Source organism: Heloderma suspectum, chromosome Z (genome assembly GCF_057233095.1).
Source record: "Heloderma suspectum isolate Gila_16-S chromosome Z, 16-S_ref, whole genome shotgun sequence".
Lineage (NCBI taxonomy): Eukaryota > Metazoa > Chordata > Lepidosauria > Squamata > Helodermatidae > Heloderma > Heloderma suspectum.
Window position 1 is genome coordinate 7,481,156 of NC_139476.1, and position 12,492 is coordinate 7,493,647.

Genomic DNA, 12,492 nt, shown 5'->3' on the forward strand with positions numbered 1-12,492 from the left:
ATGTCTGTCTATAAGTTTCTAGGCAAATGCTTGTTTGGACTCTATGTAATGCATTTTAACAGTGTTCAATTTTTGTGAACCACCCAGAGCTTCAGCTATGGGGCGGTATAGAAATATAATAAATGAAAAGAAATAAATATAATAAAATAAATATGTTGAGGCAGTAAGTTTGAACACCCCCCCCCCAAACCATTGATTTAGGTTAGCTACAAAAGGGCAGGCTGGGGTGATAAATTAAAGCAGACTTTTAACCCTACTCACTCATCTAGGAAGCTAACCATGGGCCAGCCCTGGTTAGTGCTTGGATGGGAGATTGCCTGGGACCCTGCACTGAGCAGGGTGTTGGACTCGATGGTCTTGTAGGCCCCTTCCAACCCTATGATTCTATGACAACATAGGAAAAGAGGCAAAGAACCAAGTTCACGCGGCTGGAGTAAAGAGCAAATGGAAGAAATGAAGAAAAGAGAAGAAAAAGATGGAACTCTGAATGAATACAGACAGGCACACGTTCTGTTACATAAGAAGGAGGAACAAAAATGAGGGTGTATGCAGCTAAAAGCACCTACAGGAGATGTTGGATGGAAAGAGGCAGATAATGCTGGATCTCTGTCCTGACTCTCTATGCTGCAATAAAAAAACAAAAGTCCCATTTCTGCACCAATGAAAATCCTCAACTTGCTGAAATACAGCAATTTGCACGTCTTTGCTTATATGTTTTTTCCCTCTCTTCCAGTTCATTGTAAGAAGGAGCAAGGAGAAAAGTGCAAGGCACTGAACTTTCAGCCCTCGACAACTGGGAATTATGGGATTTAGCATCCTAAAAATTTGATTTTTATTTTAAATCTGGTTTCTAGACCTCAGCATTGCAGAGAAAGGAATTGTCCTTCTTCTGCTAGCCGTGGAGTGAGCTTGCAAGGAAAGCTGAAGCCCACCACTCTGAGCCCTGGAAATGCTGCTTACTGCCCTCCCTCAGCTTCTGCCGTTTTATTGGGCATTATCTGCACGTTTCCATGCATTAAGGGCTAGAAACTTGGTTTTTGTTTTAAGAGGAAAACAGGGATTGTTAAGAATCATTTCTAATGGTAAAGGTTTGACCACTCTGACACACCTTCCTAGCATAGAAAAGATTCTATACATTATGCAAAACCTGATTTGTATAATTTATGCAGGTTGCAGAATTACGAGTTTCCCTTCCCGTTTAGGGATCTGCCACGGCCCCACGCATGCAGATGTCCCAGCAGGAATACAAACGCCTCCTCATCTAGGTGTGTCTGCATGTGGATGAACCTGATTGCAGCAGGGCTTTTATTATCACACTTATAATTAAAGCTTTATTTATTCCATTTTTATCCTGCCCTTCCTCTTCCAAGTTGCTAACCCCACCCCATTCTGTCTTCAAAACAGCCCTGCCAGGTAGGCTAGGCTGATACGTAGCAATGGGTCCAAAGTCATCCAGTGAGTTTCATGGCTGAACAGGAATTCAAACCTAGGTCTCCTTAGTTCCCAGACACTCTAACTACCATGCCGTATTGGCCGTCTGTTCTTAAAAAGTCTATCACATTTATTATTGTAAGGATTACAACAACCCTGTAAGGTAAGTCAGTGTTATTATCCCCACATTGCAGAGGCTGAGAGAAATTCAAACTGATTCCCCCCGATTTGTAACTGGATCTCTTTACTGCTATTGCTACACCAGCTTTCTTCACTTTATTGTATGTATGTTTTTTTTAATTGAATCTTTCTCAAGCCTTCAGACTAGGAGCTTGAGGGGGGAGGAAAGCCATCCTCTCAACCCCTACATCTTTTTTTTTAAAACCACATACGCACCAGGACCTTGCATCCCACACTAGCCAACTCAATACCAGATTAAGAAATTAAGAAGAATTAAATTAAAACTCAGCAGCCCTTTTAAACCAGCCTCACAAGTCAATCCACATATGTCACTAGTCCACAGTATTTTGTACTTACCCAATTGCTGCCACACCCCCATGTTAGTAAAACCCCTGGCCTAAAAGAAACAGTGTTTGGAAAATAAGCTTAGCCCCCTGCAGGCAATACTTGTTCACCATAGGCGATCACAACTGAGTTGCAATGCCCTGCTTCCATTGGTTATATGCCAGGCTGATCTGCAAAGGAAAGGCACTCTGCATGTTCTCAGAAACACTTTGCTTAGGACCCAACATTGAAAACAGAAGCCTGTTCCCTTCTCTGCATGTGTCCAGAGGCCTTTTTAAACCAGGCGTGGGCAGACTTCAGGCTTGTTGGATCTGCTTTATGGAGGTTTTTTTTTTTACTAGAACCCCAAATCGACCAAACAGAGCCAGGTGCAAAAGACAGACACTTAGATTTAAGAACAGGGTGCCCCTGAGCATACTCTGAGTGCAGAGGAATTGGTTTTCAGTACCAGAGCCGAACAGAGTTCATTGTCCTTTCACACAAAGGTTCACCCCTGGTCCCCCGCTGCACCCCCTTGCCATACACACAACACGTTTTCTTTGTTTCAGGAACCTAATTTAGATGGGGAAAGTCATTTTGTTGCTGCTATTCTTAAGCCATTGGGAGTCAGAAATTCTTGCCAATCTTTTTATTTGTCGGTTTATTTATTGGCAATATTTATATACCGCTCCACATCAAAAGACTTCAGAGCGGTGAACAACAAGATAAAAGAATAGGACACCATAGTAACACAATTAAAACATTTTAAAAGAACAGATTCCGAGCTTAATAAACCACGGCCTGTCACTCAAAGAAGGCGTCCCGAAATAGCAATGTCTCCAGGAGGCGCCAAAAGAAACACAACATTGGCACCTGCCTGTCCTCCTGCAAATCACCCAGAGATCACTCAGAAGATCCTGATCTACATTCTGCCTGCACCAGCTTTAAATGACCCAAAGTCTGCCTGGGTCTGCTGTAAGACTTTGGAGGGAGCCAAAATTTCATGGCCCAGCTTAACAGTTCTTAATCGGTACACTTCCCTGATCTCGGCCCCCGCAAAAAAAATGCCGCTTCACCATTTCTACACCAGCCTTCCCCCTGAATGTTTTGGACTACAACTCCCATCAGCCCTAGCCAGCAGGGCCAGTGGTCCGGGACGACAGGAGGTGCAGTGCAAAATATCTGGGAGGCGCCAGGTTGTGGAAGGCTGTTCAACACATGTATTTGCCTTAGGTTGGGCTTCTCTTGCTTCCTTCCTTCAGCATCTGTTTCCTTGCCTAACACCCCCTGTTCTGCCATGCGGAGAGTCCACTTTCTGTTGAGTCAAGTGGTTTGGTTTGAAGGAGGGGAGGAAATGTTGACATGCAGCCCTCTTTTTCCATACTCCAGCATGCACAGACATGGGCATTGCAGAGAGTCAAGGAGGCCATCCTGCTAGCCAGCAACCCACCCCACATTAAACCGTATCCTCTGCTGATGCCGTCAGCATAGCTGATGTTGCAGTCTTCCCCCATACCCTTTGTCTGCCCCCCAGGTGTGTTAGACTACAGTTCCCATAATCCCACAGCCAATGGCCATGCTGGCTGAGATGATGGGAGTTCCAGTCCAAGACATCTGGAAGGCTGCCTTAGGTCATCTCAGCAATAATTACAACAACTTGACAGGTAGGCCTGCACCCCAGCTATATTACAGCTGCATAGGCCGAGACAATGCCCTTAAGAACACAGAGTGAGTTGTATCAAGGATTGGATCTCAATTCACAGCTTACAGCATGATACCTTCTACATGTTTACTCCAAAGTAAGACTCACTGTGTCCAACTGGGCTTGTGTGTTTTAGACTGTAGCCTTACAGCATGTTTATTTGGAAGGTTTGGGAGGGAGATTCGGAGGATGGCAACAAGGGACAGGGCCTCCTAGGCAGCGGCTCCCCAACTGTGGCATGTTCTCCCCAGCGAGGTCTGCCTGGCGCCAACCTAGTCATCTTTTTGGCCCCGGGTTCAGACTCTCCTGTATTCCCAGGCAACTGATGGCATCGGATGGACTCTTTAATGCATCAGTGGAATTGTTTATGGTGGTCACGGATGTTTCAGTTATTTTGTGTGCATTTTAGTGGATAATTGTTTTTAGCTGTTTTGAATTTTGTATGTTATATTTTTGTTGTAAGTCGCCCTGGGTCTTCTTTGAGAAAGGTGTCTAAGGAATCTAAATAATAAATACAAATAAATCCCACTGTTCAATGGTGCTTATGGCCAGAGTGGAGCGGAACACAAGTGGAATCCTAAGCATGTTTACACAGAAGTAAGTCCGACTGCCTTCAATGGGACTTGCTCCATAGCAGCGGAAGCTGGTGGCTCTAATGCCACTGGGGAGGTGAATCCACTCTGGGTTTCAGTCAGAACTCTTAACGGAGCTATCCGAGGTGCTTCACATGAAAGATGTAAGCTTCGCACCCTGGATAGCTCCTTTAGAGCTCTAAAACCTGGAGCGGATTCACCGCCCCACTGACATCCAAGCCAGCAGTCTCCGCTGCTCGGTAGCAAGCATGTTTTAAGACTGCAGCCTCAGTTAGCCACTATTAACATTGTCATTATAATTATTATGTCCTCGTGCTTACCTGCACATTTCAGATCAGGTGCTGCTGAAGCAGACTAGCTTGAGTTCTCCCCTGTTTGTCCCTGGCTGCCAACTCCAGGGTAAATAAAACACTGCTGTGTAATAAATGGTTTGTGGTTCCTCCCTTCTCCTGCCACTCCCTCCACCCCTTCCTGGGTTTTCGATTCCTCTCAACCCCCCCTCCCCCGGCACTTCCCCCCACCCCCCAACACTGACAGATCTAGGTCACTGGGACAGCCAAACCCACAACAGTGCTCTCTCCGCCACGTTCTCGCCTTTAGGAAACATGTAAAGGAGGAGGCCCCAGATGAAGCCACCCGGATTATAACGTGCAGGCCAAACTGGCCCCAAAAGTGGTCAGAGCCAGTGGGAAAGCTGAACATGAGGCAGATAGCAAGATTTGGGGAGGAAGAAGTGAGAGAAAGGAGGAGAGAGGAATGTCCAGAAGGAAATTAAAACATCTAGACCAGATGTTTGGTTTCCTACACGATGCACTGCGTGGAGTTTCCTGCCTTGCCAATGCTCTGCGCATCAAAAACATAGGAAACTGGCAAAAAAACCCACCACCCATCTTTCTCGAAACCTCTGGAGCCGATTTGCACATTAGGAGTGACGTTGAGGAGTATACCTAAGACTTTTAAAGGATCCACTTGGAAACATCAGGTGGGAGCTACAACAGAGGACATAAATAATGTACTCGCTGAACTGGACCAAAGGCTCCTTGGCCCAGCATCCTGTTTCTAGCAGTGGACAACCAGATGCCTCCAGGAAGCTCTCAAGCAGTGCAGCTCTCGCTTGTCATTTGTCTCACAGCGACTGGCTTCCAAAGATAGATTGCTTCTGAACACAGAGGCTCCATTTAGTCACCATGGCTAATAACCATTGATTGACCTTTTCCTCCTCCATTAATTAGTCTTGTGTCCTTTTACAATGTCTAAGTAAGGGGCCATCGTCACATTTTGGGGTTTTATTTATTTATTTATTACATTTCTATACCGGCCAAAACCAAACCTTTCTGGGTGGTTCACAATAATTAAACAACAAGTTCCATAGCTTAATTTGGCGTTGTGAGAAGAACTGAGGAGAAACCTATGTTTGCAAGGACATGTATTCTCCACAGACGCTTGTCAGGAGGGCCTGGATTGGGAGTGACTTCCCACCACATTCACTCTCAGTGGCAGAGTTGCTACCACCACATGTCTGACCAGGTCCTTAGGTATGATATGCTACAGGAGAAACCCTGTGCCAAAATTCACATCCGGATGCATGCTGCCCACATCACAGCACACAATTTAAAAAACAAAAAGTCCAGAGGTACAAAACCAACAAGGATTTGTGAGGAAGGTGAGTCAGTGGTAATTACATATCTCTGCCTCATACACACTACACATGCTCAGAGGCACTCTCCTTTAGCACCGAATATCTTTGAGTACTGAGTTGTGATTCCCTACTTTCATTGGTTTTACATGAGGATGGCTCACAAAGGAAAAGAACTCTGCGTACCCTCAGAAACAATGTTACTTTAGGATCCATCACTGGATGGTTCCCTTTGCAAAAGAAAGGCAGTCTGTGTGTACTTAGAGGCCCTAGGTCAGGGACAGGCAAGCTAATGCCCTTGAGATATTATGACCACAACTCCCATCAGCTCCTGCCAGCATGGTTGGGGTGATGGGGATTGCAATCCAAAGCTTCTGGAGGGCAACAGCTGGCCTAATCCTGATCTAGGTCCTTAAAAGAAAATGTCATTCCCCTCAGAAAAATGCACCTTCTCAGAGGCACTCTGCTTTCAGAGCCAGGAGTTATTGAAACCTAAAGCCAATAACTTTGCTCCTAATCCCCAATGTGGAAGCTGGCAACTATTTGGTGCTCCACTGTCTTTATACACAAGTCCTGGAGCCAAAAGCAGACCCATGCAGAAGCCACCCTGAACCAAAATAAGGCTTTCCTGGCCACACTGTCCTTTCCTCAGAGTCAACACGTCAAATCTGTCCAATACTTTGAACCCGATCCCCATCGCACTGCAGCGCAAGTTTTGTGGCAAAAAATGAGCTTTATTTTGAATCCCAGTGTTGTCCAAGGCTTCCTACATCTATCCACACTGCTCTCAGAATACCGCTAAACCAGCCGCCACCAACCTGGTGCCCTCCAGATGTATGGGACTACAACTCCCATCACCCAGCCAGCATGATGGGAGTTGGGGTCCAACACATCTGGTTGGGGACAGTGGCCACCTTACACTACTCCTACAGCAACAAAATCCTCTTTTATACCAAACAGCCAATGCTGCAGCAGAAATGCAAAGCTGGTGCTCAACTCAACCTTCGTCCAATTTTCTGGGGTGAATTTTAGCTGGACATGCTCAGGGGCACTCTCGCTGCACATTAGCACATGTAGCTTCCACATGACTTGATGTGGCTTTGTGACAACTTAAACCGCCAAGGCCAAAATAACTGGAAGCTGAAAAGCTGCTGTATAACAGATTCACATGTAAATGCAGACATTGAGAATATTTTATTTATTTATTTATTTATTTAAAACATTTATATCCTTCCTTATATCATTAAGATCTCAGGGCAGCATACAGAAAAAATAAATTTAAACAGTATAAAACAATAAATAATGTAAACACCTAAAAACATATTAAACTGTTAAACAAGCTAAAACCAGTTAAAATCTGAAACAATAAAACAGTTAAAACAATGTGCTAGGGAATGCATTTAGCCCTCAAAGACTTTGGTAAAAAGCCATGTTTTCAGTTGGTGCTGAAACGAGACCAATGTCTGTGCCAATCGGGCCTCCAAGGGGAGGGCACTCCACAACTGGGGGGCCACAGCAGAGAAGGCCCTCTCCCATGTCGCACCATAGTGCATGTCTCATACTGATGGGATGCAGAGGAGGGCCCCTGCAACAGATCTCAGTTCTTGGGCAGGCATATATGGGGAGAGATGTGATCCCATGTTGTGCTTTCCTGTTTGGAACAAAAAGGTTCACATTTCATGACATAAGCTATGATGGGAGAAGGAAGAGGCAACCACGGAGCTATACAGAGGCCAGTTCTTCTTCTTCCCAGTGGTGCTAAACTATAAGACCACAACACTGCAGCACAAAATGGTGGCAGCGAGAGTGACATACAGGGAACGGAGCTGCATAGAACTCAAAAGCAAAGTTGTGCACAGAGAGGGAATAGAACTGGACTCTCCATTGCTTCATCGCCTCCTCCTCTCCAATCACCATGCACCCCTGCAGCGAAATTTGGATTATATCCCACACGCACACACCCTGCAACCCTGGTCCAGACCTCTTAAGCTCAGTGATTAATGCGAGCAAAACATTTTTCCAATCTCCCCGCTTCGCCCTTCCCGTGGTCTGTCTCTGGCCACGTACTCTCAATTCCTCCCCCGCCCAGGGCCTTTTAGCTGTGCTGCAGCCACGTTTGAACACTTCGTGCTGCAAAGAGGCTACACAGAATGTGTGGGACATCAAAATGGCCACTATATAAAGGAAACATGGCAGCGTCCACTTGGATCAAAACAAACAAACAGTCAACATCCGCAACAATCCGGAACATCTGCCTTAGTGGTAAAAGTTAGGGCCAGCAGGTGAATCTAGATGCCCAAAACGTGTTCTCTGCACAGATTGGGAATTTCAGATTGGAGGCCTGAACTGGCCAAATTTTGTATTATACCCAAAGCTGAAAGCATAACTCTAGTGACAAAGCGTCATCACAATGTAAACTACACACACACCATAAGTAGGTGAGTTAGATACGTGTGCACTAAAAAAGAAAGTCTTTTTGGGGGTGGGGGGGTGAAGAGTGAGCGAGCTTCTGTTGACATAAAAGTACACAAACCTCTAGCTTGCACAGATCCCTTCTTTACAGCCCGTCTGATGTACATACTAATGTACTGTTAACCTGGACAGAGAAATTGGCCCAAATAATCACTCCTCTTTATTCTCCAAGACCAAATGCAATAACAGGTGACAGTGAACTAAGGTAGTGACCCAGGCAGCCAAGGCAAAATGCCATCTTTTGGTTTACACAGAAATGTTTGTCAGGCATCAGTTTAGCTCTGTTTCATTCAAAAACTTACACATTCCTACCCAAACAGAGAAACAGCTTCAAGAGAAAAATCTTTCAGTTGGCCTCAGTGTTGCATGGTTTTTCTAGGCATTTTTTTCCTCAGAAGTAAACCAAACGAGTTCAGGGGCACTTCCTTGTAAGTACATAAACAAAGAGGATCAGAGACTGAGCAACCTAAAGAGACAGGAAAGGAAACCGCTCCCACATAGGGCCAGAACATCCTCACTATGGTTTCAGAGTCCTGTAAAACAGGTTTCTGGATATATATATATATTTTGCCAAACCAAGGGCCATGACCCTTCAAAAACTGGGCAGCAGATGGCATAAACTGAACATAACGGGGGGAAAGAAAATAAATGTGGCATCGTACACAACAAGATGCATGATTTGGCTCAGAAAATTCTTCAGCAGCTAAGCAGGATGGAGCCTCGCTGCAGGCCAAGAAGGGGTGCTTGCTGAGTGGGGGCTCCCCCAAATAAGATGCCCCATATAGACTTCAGCCTGAGTGGTGCATTGCATTAAGCATCATTGGAGAAGTACTGGCTAGCAGTTTTCATATCGGGTTAGTTGAAAGGTTCAAATTAATTGCCGTATAACAAGCAATAGTTATTCAGGTTATGGGGTTTGGGGTTTTTGCTTATGTTGTAGAGCATCACATGTTCTTATCAGAGGATGGGTCCCAGGGCCTCAGGACTAACCCCTGACTTCCCCCTCACCAAAGATCTCTTAATTCATAACTCATGGCTTGCAACTAGCAGATGACCCTAACCGTTGATGAAACTGGGGAAAGCCTATGACTGTTTCTGCCCTCTCCCCAATGTTCCAGCTGCGCAAATTGAATGTCCACCACAGCAGCCTCACCAGAAGGCCAGTTACAAAAATATATGTGGGAATTCACACACACCCCGAACTTTAACAAAGTGGCCATACAGAATGGGAGCTCTGATGTTTACTAGGTGTTTTTTTAAAGTCTTCCATCCTCTCCTCTCCAGCCCTGGACTTCCTGGTGGATTATTTTCTGGGAATCCTTATCCCTCCTCCATCATCACCCCTCCCTCTTTTAAAATCTTTGCTTCCATGTTAAGTCAGTGGAGCTAAAAAATAAAAAGAGGGAAATGACACCCACCAAGAAATCTTTGGTCCAGTCGTATCCATTATTTCAGTAAAAGTCACTCTTGCTGCTATTATCTGTTCATGACATAACTTATGATGACAGAAGGACACAAAACAAAACAAAAACCATGTCCTTTGCTGAGGCTAGATTTCTACCAAGGCTCTTATCAAGTTAACAATAAACAAGAGTAGCCTTCCCCAACCTGGTGCCCACCAGATATTTTGAAATACAACTTCCATCATCACTGGCTGGGGGTTGTAGTCCCAACATATCTAGAGGGCAACTGGTTGGGGATGGTTTGACAAGACTAAACTTGAGCATGTACAGAGTACATTAAGAACTAGAGGGGTGACTGAGGGGAGAAGAACTTCCAGATCAGAATGTGGTGTTTGCAGATAGATCCAAGACCCTACACCTCTTGCATTTCTTCGTTCCTGAGCACTTGTACAAAAATAAAGTAGATGAGATGACTTTCTCTTGCCCTGCTCGCTCATTCTGAATGCCAGCAGAAATCCTTCATACAAGAAGCTCATCAAATAAAACCTCTGGTGAAATCCCAGAGGCGGGATGGGGAGAGAAAAAGATGTACAGCTCAACCATATACATATTTACTCAGAAGTAAGTTCCACTGTGCTCCATGGTAACTGTTAGTAAGTGTTATTTAGGACTACAGCCTGAGAGCTTTCCTGGCTGGAAAAATCCCATAGAAGCTTAAAAAATGCTGGCAAGCAATGTGATATATATGAAAAGGAAGAATTAGGAATCTGATTCATCAGCTACAAATGGATCGTGGGCAGGTGTGAAATGGGTGATATACACATACAAATCCACACATATTTATATGTGGAATTAATTTGTCTCTCATTGCTGTCTTTTTACTGGAATACCACAGGCTGCAAACTATCTGTATAGAATATATTATTCTATAAAAAAATTATTATTAAAAATTATTAATTATTAAATTATTATTATTATTAAAATTATTAATACCACAGGCTGCAAACTATCTGTATAGAATATATTATTCTATAAAAAAATCCACCTCCATCTCTTGATGTGTTTTGTATCTGTTCTGTGCCTTTTGCTTCAGTAACAATAATTAATGATGATGATAATGATAATGTACTGTGTCTTCACTGCAAGTTACTCAACAACAACAACAACAGGGTAACTAAAAATGCAAATTGGTAAAAGATGAAATTTCCCCCTCCTGTCATATGTCACAATTTACAGTTTGCTATTATTCATACTGATAAAGCTGCAGTAAACTGGGCTGGCATACAATTAAAAAAGAAAACTCTTGTTTTTAAAGCTGGAGACACTCAGAAAGAGGAAGCTTGTTGGACGCTGGGAAAAACAACACAGCAGCAATCCAGCCTCAAACTATGCACCTTTATGATGCAATCCTACTCAGTCTACTCCGAAGTGGCTCCACGGAGTTCACTGGGGGCTTACTCCTAGGTAAAATGTAATTTAAAGCTGCGATGCTATTCACACTTACCTCCGAGTAAGCCACCTGAACGCAGTGGGACCTACTTCTGAGTGGACACGCGCAGCATATACTGCGAAGTCACGTTGATTCCAATGGGAGATATTCGAGGATACTTAATCTCTCTGGAACCAAGGGGGCTTGAAAGTGCTCAGTTTGGGTCGGATCATGCCCAGTGATTTATTCCCTCCTCCCGCTCCCAAAAAAACAGGCGATTAAACGGGGACCCTTACCTCGCATCTTCTTCTCTGGTCTCTTTTATGCCTCTTCTGGGAATAGCATGAAAAATTCAGAAGCAAAACTCCTTGGAGAAGGAGGGGTAGGAATAAATAGGGTGCAGAGAGATATTAAGTCTCCAGCTTGGAATCCTCTTGGATACTTGCTTGCTTTCCCGTCCTCCGTGCTTGTTCTGTTCTGTTTGTGTTTTGCTAGCCTAATTATTAGTAATAAGTGACTGGAGCTTCCTCCTTCTGAAGTCTCCACACCTCCTTTCTTTCTCCTTCCCTACCCCCCTCTCTGTTAAGCGCTCTTGGAGAACTGCTAACCTACTTTCTGCAATAGCTACAAAAAGCATAGGGAAATTCACATGACAAATCCCTTGGCCTAGCCCCGCCCACCTCCTGTCAATTTCAGACCAAGCTCCACCCCCTGGGTCCAGGGCCTTCCTCCTCTTTGCATCCTTCTTATGCCCATGTTATTATGTCGTTCTGCTCTGATTTCCTGTGCGATGTAATTCTCTCCAGCTTGCTCTTCTCCCCCCCCCCGCTCTTTCTTTCTGCGTGCTCATTTATCCCCCTTTCCCATATTTTTATTTTCCTGCAAAAAGATAGATTTGTATATTAAATATGTATTAGTTTCATTTAGGACAGAGTGTGCGTACACACACACACACACATTTATATAAACATCAAAGTGCACTTCAGACAAGTTTGTTCTAGATCCCAGAAGGATGCAGTTAATCACTTTAAAATATTTATTTCTTAGAGTGACTAACAAAACAGAAATATTAAAATCTTAAAAGGTTCTAGTCCCCACTCGGCCATGGAAGCTCACTGGGTGACTTTGGGCCAGTCACAAACTCTCAGCCCAACCTACCTCACAGGGTTGTTGTTGTGAGGATAAAATGGAGAGGAGGAGGATAATGTAAGCCGCCTTGGGTTCCTTGCAAGAGGAAAAAAGGCGGGGTATAAATGCAATAAATAAATAATAAAATGTTTTGCGGAAGCCGAAACATTTTGCTTTAAGATTTTAAGATTTTA

At 44.3% G+C, this 12,492-nt stretch overlaps 1 protein-coding gene across 1 annotated transcript in view; it reads right to left on the reverse strand.

Annotated features, from left to right (window-relative positions):
* Positions 1–11,615, reverse strand: part of LOC146333600 (nuclear receptor ROR-beta-like) — a 49,157-nt gene extending 37,542 nt beyond the window's left edge. Inside the window, exon 1 of the mRNA XM_084826424.1 lies at positions 11,467–11,615. Coding sequence (XP_084682550.1) covers positions 11,467–11,473 — 7 coding nt within the window. The 5' untranslated portion in view covers positions 11,474–11,615. The remainder of the gene's footprint in view (positions 1–11,466) is intronic.
* Positions 11,616–12,492: the final 877 nt, after the last annotated feature.